At 35.2% G+C, this 21,618-nt stretch overlaps 2 protein-coding genes across 2 annotated transcripts; both read left to right on the top strand.

Annotated features, from left to right (window-relative positions):
• On the top strand, positions 358–3,429 carry LOC109223527 (rust resistance kinase Lr10-like). Its single transcript, XM_019387884.1, has 4 exons — positions 358–1,319; positions 1,540–1,560; positions 2,009–2,047; positions 2,184–3,429. Exons 1-4 carry the CDS (start codon positions 512–514, stop codon positions 3,245–3,247), a joined length of 1,932 nt encoding a protein of 643 aa, XP_019243429.1. The 5' UTR covers positions 358–511; the 3' UTR covers positions 3,248–3,429.
• On the top strand, positions 17,994–21,323 carry LOC109223528 (rust resistance kinase Lr10-like). The gene is made up of 4 exons (XM_019387885.1): positions 17,994–19,048; positions 19,722–19,742; positions 19,899–19,931; positions 20,052–21,323. The coding sequence occupies exons 1-4, from the start codon at positions 18,277–18,279 to the stop codon at positions 21,140–21,142; spliced, it is 1,917 nt and encodes a 638-aa protein (XP_019243430.1). The 5' UTR covers positions 17,994–18,276; the 3' UTR covers positions 21,143–21,323.

Below are 21,618 nucleotides of genomic sequence, written 5' to 3' on the forward strand. Positions count from 1 at the left end.
TAACTACTCCCTCCATCCCAGTTTATATGAACTCACTAATTTTTGGTGTGAATTCAGATACAAATTTTTTAGTTTTTTGATTTCTTTTTACATATTTAGAAACTATATAAAAAGTATTATAATCTACAATAGTTAACAATTGAGAATATTAATAGTATTTGCAAAAATTATGACCAAAGAAGACCTTTTTTGACTCTTTATTTCCACTAGATATACACAAATGTATGTGATTTGGGTGTATTTACACGTACTCCCAGCGAAAGCGCTCAACGCCATGGAAACGTGCACAGCAAATAAAATAAAAAAGGCATTACCATTGCGCAATTAATTATGTAGAACTGACTTCTGACTTCTGACTTTCATCATTCATCCTACTGTTATGACCATATTAACATCAACTTTGAAATAATATTCAAATATTCATTCAAGCAAAGCAACTTCATTTGATGAATTGCATCCTTTCTCTTCTTAAAGGTCAACAGAACAGTGTCGTCGCAGTCAGTTTTTAGATATGATATTGGCTAGACTCTGGATTGTTATTTTTGTAACTAGCACAACCATTGTCAAAGCCCAAAACATTACCCAGTGTGCTTCTTCTTGTGGTGATATTCATGACATTAGCTTTCCTTTTCGATTGAAAGCAGATCCGCTGAATTGTGGAGATTCCAGGTTTGAGCTTGATTGCCTGAAAAATCGTACTGTCATAAGTTTGAATTCGAAAAGATATTACGTGCTAGAAATCGACTATCGCGAATTCTTGATCAGAGCAATTGACCCTGGTTTGGAACATTACAAGAGGAACTGTACTTCTTTTCCTGATTACTTTAACACATCTGTTCCTAGCACCTCAACTTTTGCTAGAGATTTGACTGTTGAACTTCTTTATCGGAAGTCAACTTCTGGTACTATCATAGATGTTAAACATCATGATCGGAACATTCCCATTATCTATGTCAACTGTTTAGCTCTTGTAAATTCCTCGCGCTATGTGGAGACTACTTTCTGTGGTTCGCAGAACAAGACTTATTTCTCTAATTCTTCCCAAAGTCATAGCTATATCGCCATTGGACAGGACATGTCGGTCTCTGATTTGGCTGAGAATTGCAGCGTGGAAATGGTGGCCTGGGCCTCGGCTCGTGGGCTTTCGGGGGACAATACTTCTCTATCGAACATTCAAGCAGCCTTGGCTTATGGGTTTGAGCTTTCTTGGAAGCGTACCTACTTCTGCAGAGAATGTGAAGGGTACTGTTATGCTGAAGGCGACGGCTTTGTTTGCCATCGCTGCAAGCTAAACTCAGGGATTAAGCTCCGCATCCCTTGTAAGTCAACATTCATTTCTGAGTTTCACCAAGTTCAAATTGGAATCCCTTTTCAATTGTTCTGTTTTACAAAATTCCATCTCTGAGGTTAAAATTTTGGTTCTTTTCCATTCAATTTTCCACTCATTTTGATGAGTACTGCCTCCTAATAATATTCAGCAATTTATTTCAAGATTTGACCTCTTTATTTTGCTGAAATTCTTGTAATTGGACAATGCAGGTAGCGTCCACCACTTCTTTGGTAAGTATTTCTGATACTGGAGCGATAATTTTATATACTGCTCCCTCTGTTCCAGTTTACCTGACCCTATTTCCTTTTTGATCTGTTCCAAAAAGAATGACTCATTTCTAAACTTGGTAATAATTTAGCTTAAACTTACAATTCTACCCTTAATTAGAAGCTTTTATAACCAGACATATACTCTGACCCCTTTTTGACTTGTTTAGGACCACAAATTCCAAAAGTCTTTATTTTTTTTCCTTAAACTTCGTGCCCAAGTCAAACAAGTTCACGTAATTTGGAACGGAGGGAGTATGCATTTTGCTGAAAGGAAATTGTTAAAGCAATGTGTTTGCCAATAATGATCCCCTTCACTGCACCACATAGGTGTAAGCTATTTCTTGAAGTATTTGATATTTTCTTTCCTCAAATATATAATTTTCACTTTGTGATTTGCCTGTTTTGACAGATCTAATTTATACAAGATTCTACGGTGGAATAGTATTGAGTAAGTGGTCTATCTTACTCTACCAGTATTAGGGTTCTTGGTACACTGAAAACAATAGCTCTAAAGCTTTTAGTCAAACCCCTTTGCCCTAGGAGCAAAAATAATGGTTTTTCTTACTAATGTCATCCTCATGCAGTTTTAATTCCACCATTCCGATTTCTCTGTGGATTCATTTTCCTGATTGCATTAGTAGTGTATAAATTGAGAAGACGGCACTTATCTGAGTATCAAGCAATTGAAGAATTCCTGCAAATCCAAAGCAACCTTGTGCCAATTAAGTACTCATATTCTGAGCTTAAGAAGATGACTAATAATTTCAAGGAAAAACTAGGCGAAGGAGCCTATGGAACTGTCTTTAAAGGAAAGCTCCGTAGTGGTCCTTTTGTTGCATTAAAGATGATGCACAAATCTATGACTAGTGGGCAAGAATTTATCAGTGAAGTTTCCACAATTGGGAGGATTCACCATGTTAATGTTGTGCAGCTCGTTGGATTCTGCGTTGAGGGCTCAAAACGTGCTTTGGTCTATGAGTTAATGCCCAACGGTTCCTTAGACAAGTACATATTTCTGCAAGAAGGAATTGTTTCCTTGAGTTGCAAACAAATGTTCGAGATATCTGTAGGAGTTGCGCGTGGGATAGACTACCTACATCGGGGCTGTGACATGCAGATCTTACATTTTGATATAAAGCCTCACAACATTCTTCTGGACGAAAATTTTAATCCAAAATTATCTGACTTTGGGCTTGCAAAATTGTACCCAACAGATGATAGTATTGTGAGTTTAACTGCAGCAAGAGGGACAATGGGTTTCATGGCTCCTGAGTTGTTTTACAAAAATATTGGAGGAGTGTCATACAAAGCCGATGTTTATAGTTATGGCATGTTGTTGATGGAAATGGCAGGCAGAAGGAAGAACATGAACCCATTCGCGGATCATTTAAGCCAAATTTACTTTCCTACATGGGTTTACGACCAGTTTAATGAAGGAAATGATATAGAGATGCAGAACGAGGACGATGAAGATAGGAGGATGGTAAAGAAAATGATGATCGCGGCTTTGTGGTGCATACAAATGAAGCCAGCTGAACGTCCTGCGATGAGCAAAGTGGTCGAAATGCTTGAAGGAGAAGTTCAACTCCTGCAGATGCCTCCAAGACCTTTTACAGCTCCGTGTAACATAGCTGGGGAAGTTATTTAGACTATAGGAATTTCCAGCATTGTATATAGGTTGCTAACTCATCATGCTGTGTAAAACAATGGTCATATTCTTGCCTCTTTCACTTGAGCTGCAGCTGATTAGTCTTGTGATAAAGTTCTCATCTCATGTACATTTTGTATTTTTCCAGTTCTACAATCTTTCTGATTCAATTGAAAAAGCCAGTGCATATTTGTTGTCTGAATAGTATAAACAAGGGATAATATAAACAACCACCCCGAACTTTGGCTGAATTTTCGACTACACCCCTAAATTTTGTGGACGACCTATGACCCCTATACTTGTTTAAAATGAAATTATTTCCACCCTGACCCTATAGGTATAATACACGCATGTCACCCCAGGTTACTACCAGGGCCGGCTCTAATGTATTACTAAGTAGTAAGGGTAGAAATTGCACGGGGTGTCCTATTTGGTCGCCCCCATTTAACCTATACCCATTTTTTTAAAAACTTTTAACTTGTACCCACTTTCTAAAAAACTTCAGCTCCCTTTCTCCGCTGCGTTGCTTACCTCTTCCTTTGTCCTTTCTGCTGCTTTCTCCACTGCATTGCTTACTTTCTCCTTCACAGAATGCATCTTCTTCTTTCTTCTTTGCCTTGCGTAGAATACTACAGTTGTTGATAATGTAGTAAATTGAAGGTTCTGTAGTTTGTGGGGAAATAATTAGTAGTAATTAAATAGAACTATAGCTGAAGTTATGTGAAAAGAGTGTTATTTGGGGTAGTAAACATACAATGAACTAAATAACTTCAGCTCTATAGCTGAAGTTTTCCGGTTACAAAGACAACAACTTCAGCTCTAGAGCTGAAGTTTTCCGATTACAAAAGAAAAACTTTAGCTCTAGAGCTGAAGTTTTTATTTTATAACTGGAAAACTTCAGCCGGTTACTAAATAAAAACTTCAGCTCTAGAGCTGAAGTTTTTAATTTATAACTGGATTTTCCGATTACTAAACAAAAACTTATAAAATAAAACTTCAGCTCTAGAGCTGAAGTTTTTATTTTATAACTGGAAAACTTCAGCCGGTTACTAAATAAAAACTTCAGCTCTAGAGCTGAAGTTTTTATTTTATAACTGGATTTCCTGATTACGAAACAAAAACTTATAAAATAAAACTTCAGCTCTAGAGCTGAAGTTTTTATTTTATAACTGGAAAACTTCAGCTCTAGAGCTGAAGTTTCCCGATTACTAAACAAAAACTTATAAAATAAAACTTCAGCTCTAGAGCTGAAGTTTTTATTTTATAACTGGCAAACTTCAGCTCTAGAGCTGAAGTTTCCGGTTACTAAACAAAAACTTATAAAATTCGCGAGTTACAAAACAGAAACTTCAGCTCTAGAGCTGAACTTCAGGCCCGGCTACTAAAATGCTGAAGTTTTGTGTGATTGCCTTTGCTACTTCAGCCCCGCATGCTGAAGTTATGTGAAAAAGCGGGTACACTTGCAATTTTTTTTTTACAAAGCGGGCACAGGTTAAAATGTGGCACAAAAAGCGGGTATAGATGCAAATGCACCGTAGTAAGGTGTGTGCTTTAGGCCCAAAATTTGGGTGCCCCATTTTTAAAAATAATATGTTTATAGGTATTTAAAAAATAATATTTAGTACTTTTAATACAAAAGTAGAGTTTTTAATATAAAAGGAAAGAAAGCTCTTTAGATAATTAAATAAAGTAATAATTTGACTTACTTAAAAATGGTTAGATGAACCGTTTTCCCAACGTTTCAATTTCTCATTTTTTTCCGGTAAAATTTTATTTTATTTAACCAAAAAATTCAATAAAATACAGGAACTATTGACCAGTTCCTTTACTCTGCTTGATAACTAATTACTCTACTATAACCTATACAAGGTTTTGATTTCAACTATAACCTATACACATCCTAATGCCTATACAATCTGCACCATAGACAAATAGATTACATTTGACAGAACATATAAGCTAAACTTGTCTAAGGAATCCAGTTCAATGCCTCCAAATGCTTCTGCCAGCTGAGATATGAGTTGCCTCTGATGTGTATATGGTTTGCAATTTATCTACACATTCTATCTGGGGACGAGCTGCCACTCTGAAATCTGATCTTGTTCATCCCAAAGACAGCAGAGACAATTGTCCCAAATCCTTTCTTTTTCCTAGCACAGGTTGTCACCCATTTCACCTCTTCCTACCATGTATTTATCTGCCTTGGACAACCAAGCCAAATTCAATAGCCTTTGCCAGATGTTTTTCATGTAGTCACAACCAAAGAATAAGTGTTCATCATCTAGGCCACATAATACATAAGCTTGAGGAACTTGAATACCAATTTTGTGTAGCCTCTCAACAGTAGGTAGTCTACCCTGTATAGCTAGCCATAAGTTGAATTTGTGTCTGGGATGTATATGTGGTTGTAAAATTAGGCTCTTCCAGTGCACCTTTTGGATTTGAGGGATTTGCATCTGATATAACTTCTTGATGCTGAATCTTCCATCAGTACTTTGTAATTTCATCATTCTTGAAGTCAGGTCACCTTGCATGGTAGGTAGATCAAGGATAAGCTTCGTGAGTTCAAGAATTTTCCTCACTACCCAGGCTGCATTCTTGGGTATAGACATAGTATCGATAGTCTGGTTCTTGATGTAGTAAGCATGGATCCACCTGATCCAAAGGCAATCTTTCTTCTTGGTGATAGCCCATAAGTGTTTTGCCATTGCTGCTTTATTCCAGTTGTACATGTTTATAACATTCAGTCCTCCAGCTGCTTTTGGCAAGCATATCTTCTCCCAAGACACCAATGCTTTCCTGGAGATATCTATTTTTCCTGTCCATCGGAATGTCTGCATGTGGCTTCAATAATTTTCAACACCTTCTTTGGCAATAGAAATATTTGTGCCCAGTATGATTGTACACCAAAGATCACTGATTTTATGAGCTGCAATCTTCCTGAGTATGATAGTAGCTTTGATGTCCAACAGTTTATCCTTGCAGTGATCTTTTCTACCAGTGGCTAGCATTGGTTGATTGACAGCTTCCTTAATGCTAGTGGCACGCCCACATATTTGAATGGCAATGTGCCCTCATTATATCCCAACTCCTGGAAGATGTCCTCCTTCAGATTTGCAGAAATGCCAGCAAGGTAAATAGAGCTCTTCTCTGCATTTGCCTGTAATCCTGAGGCCTTTGAGAACTTCATAAAAAGCCTGCTGAAGCAACCTAATGGAAGGGAGGTTTTCCCTACAAAACATCAACAGATCATCAGCCAAACACACATGGATCACTCCCAACTTTTTGCATCTAGGGTGGAAGTGAAGCTCATTGTTCAAAGCCAACTGATCAAATTTCCTCTATAGATATTCCATGGCAAGCACAAACAGGTAAGGTGACATAGGGTCACCTTGCCTTATTCCTCTTTGGCCTTTGAAGGGTTTAGTGAGGCCCACATTCAGTGTTAAGGAATAAGTGACAGTTGTTATACATTCCATTATCCACTCAATAAACTTATGTGGGAATCCCAGTTCAATCAGAAGTCTTTTTAGAAAATACCAATCCAATGTGTCATAAGCCTTCCTAAGGTCAACGTTAAGTACACACCTTGCTGAAATCCCCTTCGTGTTATAGCCTTTGAATAGTTCATGAGTGAACAATATTGTCACGCCCCAACCTCGGGAGGTGCGATCGGTGCTCAATCGAGTGAACCCAACTGAGCAAGCCTTTTGGCACCTTCTACCCAATTCTCTATGATCAAGGAAACCATGCTTTCGTTTATTTAGACAGTAGGAAAGATCGTACATGCAACATTGTTAGTTCATTTTTTATTACAACCCTTAAACCATCGTTAAGTTTCCAAGATTTCATACAGATATAGTTTAGTAGAACTAGAGTTTAGAATTACAACACAGTTCATTAACCCATCCAACACCAGTACATAACCCACACAAACGTCTACGGAGCCTCTAAAGATACAAAAAATAGTTATGATAATATCGGCTACAAGGCCCCGGCTATACCTCAAAAGTGGTAATTTATTACAAAAGACATACTGCATAACCCCTAAAAGAAAAGGGGCTCACTAAGATTGCTGAGTGGAGGATGCTCCGCTACCTACAATCGGCACTGTCTGCTATGGAGCCACCTATATCCATTCAAAGATGTGGCGCCCCCGAAAAAAAGGACGTTAGTACCATGGAATAGTACTATTGTGTATAACTAAACACCATCTCATTAGAAAGAACTATCATACAATAACAAAGAAATCATAAGGATCAATCAAAAGCTTTAAACGATCACTACATCATCAAATAAAAGGATCACATAACTTTCACATATTTTCCTAGCTTTAGGTTGGGACATTTAATACTGTTCATCATCATTCACAATACCACCGCTTTCTTGCGCGGAGTCCGATCACGACCCGATCGGCTAGGTTGACTCATTTGAGACATGTATCTCAATCAAAATCTCATTCTCACTTTCCGGATTCAATATAAGCACAATACCACCATGTGTGCGGCATGGTGTCTGATCGGCTAGGTCGTCTTACCAAGACGTTGTTCCTTTTTCATTAATCATCTCATTTCAATCTTTATTTCACATATATCAATTCATAGGCACTTGGGGCCACAATTATCACATCATACTTGGCACTAGGCCACATTTCATAACTCAAGCTCTTTTTCCCCACATTTCACATCATTTCCACTTTCAACGTTAACCTTGCAATTTAGGATAATAGGCACATACAAGAGCAATTCAAGTTGTAAGCATAGAGAAGATTTCACATAGTTTGGCATAACAACCTCAGTTTAAACTTGACTTGAAGTCTAGGATTTTCAACACATGGTTCACATTCTTCACACATCCTTAAATTACCAAGAATAGTATATTGAACACATTGAGACACACCTTTCACGTATATATTTGCAACACTAATTCATGTGAAATAACAATCAATACATCAATCAAATTTCGGTCTTACAACATTTGCATGGACACCAAAGGAGCTCAATTTCTAAGAAGAGGAGGTTTTAGCCATACATACCTCAATAGAGCTTTTCTTAAATTCTTACAAAATTCCGGAACTCTTAGCAACTTCGATCTATTTTAGGAGAATTACAAGTTGAACCAAAAATTAGAGAGATGATTAAGATTCTAGCTCATTTGAGTATATTATCAAGCACTAAGTGGGCATTGTGATTTTAGGACCTTTTTGTGAGAAGTTCTATCATCCACACCCTATTTGTTATATTTTTAGCTCACAATCTCCCCATACCCTTTTATTATTCATGCATGCAAGATAATCAATTCTTATACCCATGACCCCACTTGTTAATTACTCATTTTAGTAGGAATTCCGAAATCAAAGATTAGGGCACAAGTTCTTACCTCTTAGGATGAAGGCTTAGTAACTTTACTTGATAATCTTCAAAGATTTGGGCAAGGGTTGAATGGGGACTTGGTGAGGATCACTTCCTCTCTCTAGAATTCTTCTCTCACTCTAAATGTAGTAGAAAATAGCATAAAAGGGTCTAATGGGGTGTTTTTAATGAGATGGGGTCGGGTTTTAAAAGTTAGAAAATAGGAGCCCCGACTCAATCTGCGGTCGCATATGCGATCGCATAACTGATATACAACCCACAAAAAGGACCGCAAAAATGACCCTCGAGCTTGAACATTCTGCCCGAGTATGCGACCAAAATGCGGTCCGCATACCTGTTCTGCGGTCGCATAATGCACCACAGAATTGCCCCTCTCAAAAACCTATGGAGGTTATGCGACGACTATGCGGCCCGCATATCGATTATGCGATCGCATAATTTGGCCGCATAGTTGTCCTCAAATTAGCCAACATTCTGCCTCACTCTGCGGCAGTTATACGGCCCGCATTGCTATTATGCGGTCGCATAATGAACCGCAGAAACGCGCTCTTCTGAAAATATTTTTCCTTAACTTTTTAATGCACAAATCAATCCAAAAGGTCCAAACCGCGGCGAGCAGAAGAATTTTATAAATTTCTAGCACATATTCCTAACTTGGCACTACGAGATTTCGGGTTTTTGAGTAAAAATTTCATGGGGCCTTACAAATATATTATAAGTGATACTCCTTCCTTCAGTGAAAACTAATTGAGATCCTCCAACCAGATGACCTATCACTTTCTTAAGTCTCGTAGTGATCACTTTAGTAATGATCTTGTACATGGTTGTGGAACATGCTATAGGCCTATAGTCCTTAACCTGAGTGGGGTTGGGGACTTTTGGAATCAGAGTGATAGCAGTACAATTGATGGCCTTGTTCATTTTTCCTGTTTGGAAGAAAGCTAGTACATCAGCAAGCACATCACCTTTTACCTCCTCCCAGTGTTGTGTGAAGAATTCAATTGGAAATCCATCAACACCTGGTACTTTGTCAGTTGGCATGCTTTTGACAACATCAAATATTTCCTCTGCTATGACTTCCTTGATCAACTCAAGTTGTTGTAGTCTTGTTAGGCAAGACCCTTTCTTAATCACCTCAGAATTTGGGTAGGGGAGAATGTGTGATGACTCTCCCATCAGCTTCTTGAATAAAGAGAGGAATTGGTCTTCTACCAGCTTTGGTTCTATGACCTTGATTCCTGCATCATTATGTATAGAGTTAATTGTATTAGCACTAGTTTGCATCTTCCATTGAGCATTGAAGTATTTTGTATTAGCATCTCCACATTGTATCTATGTGGATCGTGATTTCTGCCTTAGAACCTATTCCTCCACATTGCTCCACCTTTCCACTTCTATTAAATCTTCTTTCTCCTGTTCTATATAGATCTGGCATAATGGTTGTATGGATATATTGTATTGTGCTAATTCCAATTTCTGCTTGGCCTGATTAAGCTTTTGTTGATAAGAGGCCATGTAAGTATTTAACTCCCTCAGTGCCTCCTTTAGCCTCTTAAGTTTCTGCCATGTTCTGGACATCGCTGCATCTCTATAATCCTGCGCCCACACTTCTTTCACAATCCTTGTAAAATCTGGATGGTGTAATACTGTTTGATATAGCTTAAAGCGTCCAGGATTCAAGATCTGTTTTTGTACTGCAAAGTTGCATTTGAGAGAGATAGGTGAATGGTCTGAAACTCCAGGATTCAAATACTCTGCTTCAATATGGCCATAGTTCATCAGCCGATTATAATTTCCAAATGCGCAGTCAATCTTGCTGTAGACTCTTGCATTGTCATCTCTTTTGTTACACCATGTGTAATACCATCATGTGCTCTTTAAGGGAGTAAATTGCAGTCAATCCAATAGTTCCTTGAAGCCCTGGGTCTCTGCTTGTGTTATAGGGGACCCAATCATATCCTCTGTATGAAGCACATTGTTAAAATCACCACATACCAGCCATTCAGTTGTAATGTGAGCTCCTATAGAAGAAAGCTTATCCCATAGTTGTTGTCTCTACATTAATTCATTACTTGCATAAATCACAATGAGAAGCAACCTTTCATAATTGGACTCCTCCACTTCACAATGGATGAATTGAGCATTAACCTCTAATATTTGAAGCTTTATATGAGGTTTCCACAGTAGCCAAATACGATCATTATAAGCATGATCATAGTTGAATTTGTCTTTCCAGTCCTTAGCTATCTTTTGTGTGATCGTCATAGATTTATTTACTTCTACTCTTGTCTCAACTATCCCCATAACTACTATTCTGTACTTCTTCAGAAAGAGAGTCATCTCCTTGTGCTTAAAGGTCCTGTTAAGCCCTCTAATGTTCCAAGTACTTATAATCATGGAGGTTTGAGGTGGTCTGTACCACCCTCCCCTGCGTCAGGTGATGTATATCCTTGAGTCAGTACCTCAAATCAATTTGTAATTCCCAACTGGCTAGTGGAACAGCTAGCTGTAGCTTTTGTGGCTGATCATTTATTCCACCATCAACAATTCTCTTACATTGGCTTTTTTACCCTTCTTTCCTTATAGGTGCTACTAACGCTGAGAATTCCTCCTCTTCCACAATAGCATTAGTCCTCTGTGGTTCAGTGACAGTTTCCTGTATTTTAGAAGTAGTTGGTCAGTGGTAGTGCTACTCTGGTCTTTTGCCACCCATTCAATCACCACCTTCCTCCTCTTTCTACCTCTTCTATTCTTCTTTATTTGCTCTACAAACCCATCATTTTCCTCTTGGGTCTTCCTCTGTCTGCATTCCTCAGTAGTGTGCCCAACTTTAGCACAATCTATACAATACTTTGGCTTCCAATCATACTCTATACTCTGGTGGATAACCCCTGCTGGAGTATGGATTTCAAGAGCATTTGGCAGTGGTGAGATATGTCTGTCTCTACTAGTACTCTAGCATATGATATATGATCCATCTCTGTTGTAAACAGGTCAGTGTACATAGGTTTACCCACCACACTAGCCAGCTTACTCAAAGCTTCTGCAGACCAGTAGCCAACAGGTAAACTAGGAAATCTCACCCATAAAGGAATTACAGTTAGACATTAAGGATCATACACAAAATCAATCGACCAATTCTTCAAGATAAAAGACTTGTTATGGAATGTAAAAGGACCAGATTGCAAGACTCGATCCGTATCACTCACAGAATCAAACCTGAATAAGTAATAGCCATCGTCATGATATAGGATTTTGGGTTCGCTAACAAAATTTCACATATTTTCAACATAATTCTCCATGGATTTGAAAAATGGAGTATCACCCAGAACATACCCTATAAGAGAAGTACCCCAATATTCTTGTTGTTCCTTAATATCTTCCTTAACAATCGTAACTACAAATGTATCACCATGCAAATCTGGAGGAATGTAGGTAAGGGCCTTACCCACTTGTGAGCTTCGATTTCTCTGGTAGGGTTTCTCCTCCGTTGATGGGTGTTTCTGATCCTCCATCGCAGGGCCTTTTGCAGCATCAGGAATTGGTACTGTGGACTTAGCTAGGTCAAGAAAATTGATGTCAGTGGGGAACCTCTAACCCCGTTCTTCTCGCAGCACGCTTCCCAGCCGGATTGAGATGATTCTCACTCTTCTCCTTATTTTCTGGTTCCTTAAGTATGGTTTGAAATTGTAGCGGTAAGAAGCTACCAAAAGTGAGTGGTCTTACTTGTGATTGTATTGCATTCGCCGGTGTTTCTATAGCCAAAGTCGCCGGTGATGGTAAGGTACTGGTGGCCGGCATTTTTCGCTTTTTGTTCCTTCATTAAGTTCATGTCAAATTTTTTTCTCTCCCTTTCTTAATTTGTCCAAGTCAATCTTTCTTTTACCCGATTTCTTCCTATTCAGAAACTCCTACATATTTTCTATCTTTCTTCAAGATTTCTAGCCTGTTTGGCCAAGCTTCTTTTTGGCCAAAAGTGTTTTTTTTTTTTTTTTTTTTTTTTTTTTTTTAGCTTTAAAGTCTACTTTTTGTCCCTAAAAAATTTGTAGGTGTTTTGGCCTAAGCTTTTTGGTAGGAAAAAAAGTTGCTTTTGTAGGAGTAAGCAGAAGCATTTTTGGAGAAGCCAGAAAAAAGTAGCTTCTCTCCAAAAGCACTTTTTTGAGAAGCACTTTTGAGAAAAATACACTTAGAAGCAGTTTTTTAAAGCTTGGCCAAACACTAATTGCTGCTCAGAAGTGCTTTTCAAACTAATTAGCCAAACACAAACTGCCTCTCACCAAAAATACATTTGAGAAAAGCACTTTTGAAAAAAAGCGCTTATCAAAATAAGCTGATTTTTGCAGCTTGGCCAAACGGGCTAGATTCATTACTCATCTTCTTTTTCTAGATGTGATTAGTTCAAGTGTTCAACAATACTTTTACACTTTCAATTGCTCTATAAACTCTTATCTGAAACCAACAATATCTCAAGAAAGATTAAATGAGTTGGCTATATTATCAATTGAAAAGGAATTATTAGAGAAAATCGATTATTAAAAAGATTATTAATAACTTTGTATCTCAAAAAACTAGAAGAATAGATTTCAAATAAAAACATATCTTGTAATTTTCTTTTTAAAACTTTTAAATTAATACATCCTCTATTACTTAACGTCAGTTTTTTTTTCTTTAGTTTACCCACCCCCCCCCCCACCCCACCCACCCACACCCCCCAAACAAAATCATATCTTCCCTAACAAAATCAAGAGATTTACGGTCTGCAGTGAAGAAAAGGGTGGCATTGTGATAGTTTTTTAATAGAGGGTTTTGAAGTGAGGTTTGAGGACATGAAACTAGGTCCGAAAATAGTGTTCTCCGACTAAGTTTTGGCCGGTCAAGAGTAAAAAAGTGAGGAGAGACAGAAAAGAGCTGAAATATTAGCTCCATTAAAATTTTAAACTATGTTTTTGCTACTTTCCACGCTCTTTAAGAGACTGATTACACTCTTGCATTAGTTCAGCCAAAAGGGTGTAACAATTCACTTCCGAGTATTTTATGGGACTCAAAAGTCACCTGAAAAATTAGGGTGTATTTAGAAATTTGGCCAAAGTTCAGGGGTGAATTTATGTATTATCCCTAAAAACAAGAGTTAATTTTATCCATGGTCATTGAACTTTCGTGTTTGTTACCCAAAAATCACTTTTTTTTTGGTTACGTAAAAATCATTCAACTTTGTGTTCATTACACAAAAGTCACTTTTCTTTCTTTTGTTACACAAAAATTATTTTACTTTGCTCTAGTTATCACAAAAGTCACATTTTTACTAGAAAAGTCTATTATACCCTTGATATTATATACTATATAATATATTTTTAACTATGTATTTTATTTATAAATAAAATAACTTAATATTGTTTTATTTATTATTTTTATAATATATTCGTATATTTTATTTTTCTTAACGTTAATTTTCAAAATGTATTAGTAACATTATTAAATTTTTCAGTAACTTTAATATATATTAGTAGAGAAATAAGTACATTTCCGTGAGAAAATTCGCAGGTAAACAAACAAAGAAAATGAGGAAAAACTCATATGTTAATCTGAAGGAAAATCCCTAGGTACTACATGCGAATTTAGCTGGGAATATTTTTTTGGGGATTTATCTGGGCAATTGGTTATTTGGGAAATTACACTACTAGCAATTCAAGAAAAACCGTCCAAAAAAATTGACCAAAGTTGGTCGGTAATGGCGAATAACCGTCCTAAACGCGACCATTAACGTGTGGTCGGTATTTTGAAAGTCGGAAAGGCATACCAACCAAAGTTGGTCGGTCAATTGAATTCAAAAAAAAGTTGCTGAAAAAAAGTTGTTTTATAACGCTACTAATATATCTTGAAAATTAAAGTTAAGAAAAAAAAATTAAATATACGAATATATTATAAACATAATAAATAAAACAATATTAAGTTATTTTATTTATAAATAAAATACATAGTTAAAAAGGTATTACATAAATATGAAGGTTGATATAATATCAAGGGCATAATAGGCTTTTCTAGTAAAAATATGGCTTTTGTGATAACTAGAGCAAAGTAAAATGACTTTTGTGTAACAAAAGAAAGAAAAGTGACTTTTGTGTAATGAACACAAAGTTGAATAATTTTTACGTAACAAAAAAAAAAGAAAAGTAACTTTTGGGTAACAAACACAAAAGTTCAATCACCATGGGTAAAATCTATATATATATTAAAGGAATAAAGTTACCAAATATAATTAGCATTGTGGTTACGCGAAGTGGCATGCTAATAAATGCCAATAATGTATGGTAACTTTATTCTATATTTGATTATGTTAGTCAAATACAAATATATATATATATATATATATATATATATATATATATATATATATATATATATATATATATATATATAAAATTAAATTTGAACTAAAAGATAATTTTGAATTTTATAGATAAAGCTTTAAAATTTGAATGAAAATAAAAATAAAAAGAAATTTTATCTTTTGTTATCATGCTTAATTCAGTTAATGATCATATGCAATCATATTAAGAACTTTTTTTAATATTTTATAAGTATTAAAATACTACTTTTCCTCTGGCAAAATAGAAAAAAAATTACTTCATATAATTCTAAACTCTTTCACATCTAAAATCCTATAATTATAGTTCTTTAAAACACTATAGCTAGATTTGAATAAAGCACAATAGATTTGAATAAAGCAGATTTCTTTTAAAATAAATATAATATGTAGGGTACATGTCTATGTTTATTCAAATAACGAAAAGGAGTTTAGAAATCAAGTAAAATTTTACTTACATATATAATGAAGTAAACCTACATGCTATAGAAAGAAACATCACAAAAATGTGTTAATATTAAAAAAAAAGTTATTTTTTCTTTTTCTTTTTGAAGAATGTTTGTTTGAAGAGTCAAATTGTATAAATGGACATAAAAAATAACAAAATATTGGTTATACAATTGCTATCATTAATTTTAATTTAGCACTTTTGGGAATTGAAGGGTATAGTTGAAACCTTTTCATTTAGCTACAGTCAACCCAACATTGCAGGGGTATAATATTTTTTTCATTGAAGAATATTAATTTTGAATCATTAAATTATGTGAAAGATTTCTCGAATTTCAACAAGAGGGATATTGATTTCTAATTGGTAGTTTCTATATCGACTTTCAAGTGTAACAAGAAGTATATTTTAAAAAAATGGTATGACGCCAAATATTATTTTTTAAAAATGTAAAAAAATTATTTCAAAATGTGATTATTTTTTAAGATATGTAATTTTAAAAATAAAAGGATAAGATATTTTTGAATTTTAGTAGAAAATTTTAAAATATTATAATAGAAGTCATATCATGGATGAAATCAAGTAACCGAAATCTTATGGAATATTTACATAAATATCCGGCCAGATTTATCGTTGATCTTTTATAGCTGACATACATAGATGATATACTAACAATACATGATTATACACATATTATATATGGATTATATATAAATTGCACATCCTTTAATTTTTTAATTTAAGTGGTTGGGTGAGCACATATTTAGGTTGAATAGATAAAGCCAAAAGAAAAATATGAAATAATTTTAACCAAAGATTAAAAATATAAATAAATTTCTTACGTAGACAATTTCTATTAAAAATAATCCTTTTATAGCGAAATAAATTAATTTTTTGTTACAAAAGAAAGAAAGACATAAAAAATAAGATAAAAGAAAATAAATATAGAAAAAAAATGTATGAAAAATCTAAGAACCAGAAAATAGAGATGACAACGAATTTCTTCTTCTCTTTTATCTCTGTTGAGTATAAAAAATTTGGAAGCTGATCTCATCGATTTAAAACATTTTTTTCAACTCAAATACATAGATTATAAGATAAGGATATCTTAGAATATATTTTTTTCTAATTTACATTGTGTGTCGTTTTTAAAAAATTACTATTACTAACAAACTGATATGATATTCGAATATGAATTTAGATGCAATTTGAGTAGTTTGCATTGATGTTAAGCCAAGCATGGTGTCGAGAAAAAGCTACTTGGTAATTTTAAGACAATATGTGCAATGTTATATAATAACAATCAACTAATTTAACATTTAATGATCCAAAGAACAAAAAATTTGTATATATAGGGTATTCAAAATTTAAAGTTGTGGCTAGAGATATCCATAAACTCAAAATAGAGCCATACTGAAATAAAGTTTCACTGGCTAAAAAATTATTTAAATTTTTAGATAGCCGATTAAAGTAAATTTTAAATTAAGGATGATATATTCACTTGCATCATTATAAAGCTAATCATTATTGATATATATATATATATATATATATATATATATATATATATATATATATATATATATATATATATATATATATATATATATATATAGTCATAGCAATTGGAATTTCAAAATAAAATATTTTTTGAAAGATAACAACATACCAAAGAAGAGTTCGAGTCATAGTAAAAGAGTCACGTCGTAACCAAAGAGTCGTTCATATTGCGTCAGCCTTTATGCTCTGCCACAAATACGAGTTATTATTTCGCTTCGTGACTATTTTTAGGTTATAATGACTCCAACAAGAATGGTGCAAAAAAAAAAAAATCACTACGAGATTTGAATTTTTTTTTCATATAGTATATTTCCTAATTAATATCTAACGATATCTATAATTATATAAAAGGTTTAAATTTTAAGGTTATTTACATATAATTCAAATAACTCAAATGTTTAATATGGTTAGTGTCAAATATCAAAATGGAGTCATATTGGAAAAATAAATACACTGGCTAAAGAATTGTTTAAATTTTTAGATACCCGACTAAACTGAGTTTTTGAATTAAGGATAATATTTTTACTTCCATTATTATAAAAATAATTATTATTGAAAAATAAAGTTTTTGAAACTGAAATTTTAAAATAGATATAGTTTTTGAAAGATATCAACACACCAAATAAGAGTTCAAGTAGTAATACAAAAGTCAAGTCGTATCCAAAGAATCCTTCATAGTCTCAACCTTTGATTGTTTTGCCATAGATATGAGTTATTATTTTGCTTCCTAACTATTTTCGGGATCCAATGACACCGCTGAGAATGGTACCAAAAAAGAAAATAGAACTATAACTAGAAAATTTGAGAAATGATTAATCTTTTTCATTTAGTGTCTCTTAATTAATATTCAATAATTATCTATATTTATCAAGAAGGTTTAAATTCTAAGACTATTGACACATAATTCAAATAAATAAATATTTGACATGATTAATGTCCGCGCATGGATGCTAACACTAGTTATTTCTAAAAACAAAGGGCTGTCTCTCATACCACACCCTCACGCCTAATCCCCAGTCAAAGCACTCAAAGTCAACTTCCACTGAAACGCGCGCTAGCAAATACATATAAAAACAGGTAACACAATATATCCAACTGTCTATTGACTTTTAATCTTGATATTATCCTACTTTCTGACCAGATCAAACCTGTGCATTATTAGCTTGTTCAATTATAGATTCAAGGAAGCAACCTCGTTGATACCTTTGATTATGTCGTAGTTGCGCACTTTGCTAGTACGATGAAGGAACAAACAACACAACAGAGGTAGCACAGTCGATCGGCAGATATGATGTTTGCCAGAAGACGGCTGTGGATTTCTACTTTTCTACTGCTCGTAATTTGCACGACGATAGTCAAAGCCCAAAACAATAGTCGGTGTTCTTCTTCTTGTGGTGATATTCATATTAGGTTTCCTTTTCGATTAAAAGCTGATCCCCAGAATTGCGGAGATTCAAGGTTCCAGCTCGATTGCCCGAACAATCGTACTGTCATAAGTTTGGAATCAAGGAAATATTACGTGCTGGAAATTAATTATGATCAATTCTTAATCAGAGCAGTTGACCCTGGTTTGGTGAATCAGACCACGAACTGTATTTCCCTTCCCAATTACTTTACCACAAATGTTCCTAGCACCTCACCTTTTGATTATTTTGCACCTAACATTCCCATTATATATGTCAATTGTTTAGCCACCACCGTAGATCCTTCGCTCTACGTGAAGACTACTTTCTGTGGTTCACAGAACAAGACTTCTTTCTTTAATTCTTCACAAAGTCATAGTTATGTGGCCATAGGAGAGGACATGTCTATTACGGATTTGGCTGAGAATTGCAGCATGGAAATAGTGGCCTGGGCCTCAGCTCGTGGGCTTTCGGGTGATAATACGACTCTATCGAGCATTCAGGATGCCCTGAGTTATGGGTTTGAGCTTTCTTGGAAGCGTACCTTCTTGTGTAGAGAATGTGAAGCGAGTCAAGGCAACTGTTTTGCTGAAGGCGACGGCTACAGTTGCGACCACCGCTGCTACGATGACACGGGGATGGATCTTCCCCTCCCTTGTAAGTCAAGATTCATTTTACCTTTCACTATGTTTAACTTGTTGGATTCCCCTTCCCCATATGTTTTGTTTGACAATATTCCATTGCTGACTTGAATATGTGGCTTGTTCTGAGTCCTGATTGGTGGCAACAATGACTGTTGAACTTACTCCCTTTGTTCCAATTTATGTCACATAGTCTGATTCGACACGGAATTTTATAAAGAAACGAAGACTTTTGAAACATAAAGCTTTAAACATATCATAACTTTTGTGTAGCTATAAAAAGTTCTCATACAGAATAAGTCGAGAGTGTAAAGTTTATTTTTTTCAAATATGGAAATGTGTCCTCTTTTTGGGAATGGACTAATAAGGAAATAGTGGATGGAGTATAAGTATATTGAGGACAGAAGTATCTCCTTGATGCTGCAGCTAGCATCTGAGCAATTTTAACTGTACTTTCAAGTTTCATATTTAAGGTGTCATTCTTTGCAAGATTAGTCTATGGTCTTTCATTCTCTATATCCACTCTCCTGTGGGTTCTGTTTTTTGAAGTTATAAGCAAATCTTGATCTCTACTCTTTTTTATGTTTTTTAGTTTCCTTCTTAATTACTGAACTTTCAATTCTTAGCAACTTATTTTAAGATTTAGCATCTCTATTTTACTCAAGTTCCTTGTTTTTTGGATAATGCAGGTAGCATCCACTACTATGGTGGTACGTATTTAAGATACTGAAGTGCGGTAACTTCAATATGTTTTCCAATTATAATCCTCCTTAACTGCACCACATAGCTGTAAGCTCTTTCTTCAAGTCTTTAACAAATTTGTTTCCTCTAACGTAATTTTCCTTTGTGATTTGCCATTCTCACAGTTCTTACGATATTTTACGGCGGAACAGTTCTAAGTGAGTCTTCTTATCTTACTCAACTAGGCAAACCATTCTTGGTACACTCTGAATTGTGAAAACAAGCTTTGAAGCTTTTAGTCAAATCCTTTATCCTTTTTTCTTTCTGATATTATGCAGTTTCACTTCTGTCATTCCGGTTTTTCTGTGGATTCATTTTCCTGATAGCACTAATCGTGTATAAATGGAGAAGACGACACATATCTATGTATCAATCAATTGAAGACTTCCTGCAAACGCAGAGCAACCTTGTGCCAATTAAGTACTCCTATTCTGAGATTAAGAAGATGACTAATAAATTCAAGGAAAAACTAGGCGAAGGAGCCTATGGAACTGTCTTTAAAGGAAAGCTCCGTAGTGGTCCTTTTGTTGCAGTGAAGATGATGCACAAATCCATGACTAGTGGGCAAGAATTTATCAGTGAAGTTTCCACAATTGGAAGGATTCACCATGTTAATGTTGTGCAGCTCATTGGATTCTGCGTTGAGGGCTCAAAACGTGCTTTGGTATACGAATTCATGCCAAATGGTTCCTTAGACAAGTACATATTTCCACAAGAGGGGATTGTTTCCTTGAGTTACAAACAAATGTTCGAGATATCTCTAGGAGTTGCCCGTGGGATAGACTACCTACATCGGGGCTGTGACATGCAGATCTTACATTTTGACATTAAGCCTCACAACATTCTTCTGGACGAAGATTTTAATCCAAAAATATCCGACTTTGGGCTTGCGAAACTGTACCCAACAGATGATAGTATAGTGAGTCTAACTGCAGCGAGAGGGACAATGGGTTACATGGCTCCAGAGTTGTTCTATAAAAATATTGGAGGAGTGTCATACAAAGCCGATGTATATAGTTATGGTATGTTGTTGATGGAAATGGCAGGCAGAAGGAAGAACTTGAACCCATTCGCGGATCATTTAAGCCAAATTTACTTTCCTACGTGGGTATACGACCAATTTAATGAAGGAAATGATATAGAGATGCAGAACGCGAACGAGGAAGATAGGAGAATGGTAAAGAATATGATGATCGTAGCTTTGTGGTGCATACAGATGAAGCCTGCTGATCGTCCTGCAATGAACAAAGTTGTTGAAATGCTTGAAGGAGATGTTGAACTCCTGCAGATGCCCCCAAAACCTTTTGTAGCTCCTCGTGAGATTGCTGGCGATGTTATTGAGAGAATAACAATATCCAGTGAAATCTAGGTGGCTGCTCAGCATGCTGTGCAAAGCATCATCATACACTTGGGCTGGTGATTAGGCGCCTTTCTACATAGTATTTGTTTGTTTACTCGTGTATATCTTGCTATTTCCTCAACTCATGTACATTTTACTCCGTCTTTAATTTACAATAGATCCAACTTTTTGTGGAAGTATCATTTTCTTACATTAGAGAGTAGTCTTTTGAGATTCCTAGAATATGACATGAGATTTATATCTGAAATGTACTCGTATCATTTCAGATCTCATGGAGTAAAGATAAGCTAATGTTGACTTCAAGAAATAACAAAATATAGAGAGATCAATGTATTGCGAATCATTTGTCCTATCATGATTATGCAACAGGATCGAGTAAGCTCACAATGTCTAGTATTAATACGAAGCCTCCAATCTCTGGCTATAGGTTCAGTTCTGCCCCATGATAAGAATTTGAGTGTAATATAATCATGCTAATATTGTCA

The sequence above is a fragment of the Nicotiana attenuata genome, chromosome 3 (assembly GCF_001879085.1).
Source record: "Nicotiana attenuata strain UT chromosome 3, NIATTr2, whole genome shotgun sequence".
In the NCBI taxonomy this organism is placed as follows: domain Eukaryota; kingdom Viridiplantae; phylum Streptophyta; class Magnoliopsida; order Solanales; family Solanaceae; genus Nicotiana; species Nicotiana attenuata.

What these genes read in the sequence shown, in the direction of transcription:
- LOC109223528 (XM_019387885.1), top strand. Translation starts at nt 18,277, where the DNA reads ATGATGTTTGCCAGAAGACGGCTGTGGATTTCTACTTTTCTACTGCTC. An exon ending in GATGGATCTTCCCCTCCCTT is followed by an intron (nt 19,049 to 19,721) that starts GTAAGTCAAGAT and finishes TGGATAATGCAG; the next exon opens with GTAGCATCCACTACTATGGT. An exon ending in TTACGGCGGAACAGTTCTAA is followed by an intron (nt 19,932 to 20,051) that starts GTGAGTCTTCTT and finishes GATATTATGCAG; the next exon opens with TTTCACTTCTGTCATTCCGG.
- LOC109223527 (XM_019387884.1), top strand. Translation starts at nt 512, where the DNA reads ATGATATTGGCTAGACTCTGGATTGTTATTTTTGTAACTAGCACAACC. An exon ending in TAGCGTCCACCACTTCTTTG is followed by an intron (nt 1,561 to 2,008) that starts GTAAGTATTTCT and finishes CTGTTTTGACAG; the next exon opens with ATCTAATTTATACAAGATTC. An exon ending in CTACGGTGGAATAGTATTGA is followed by an intron (nt 2,048 to 2,183) that starts GTAAGTGGTCTA and finishes ATCCTCATGCAG; the next exon opens with TTTTAATTCCACCATTCCGA.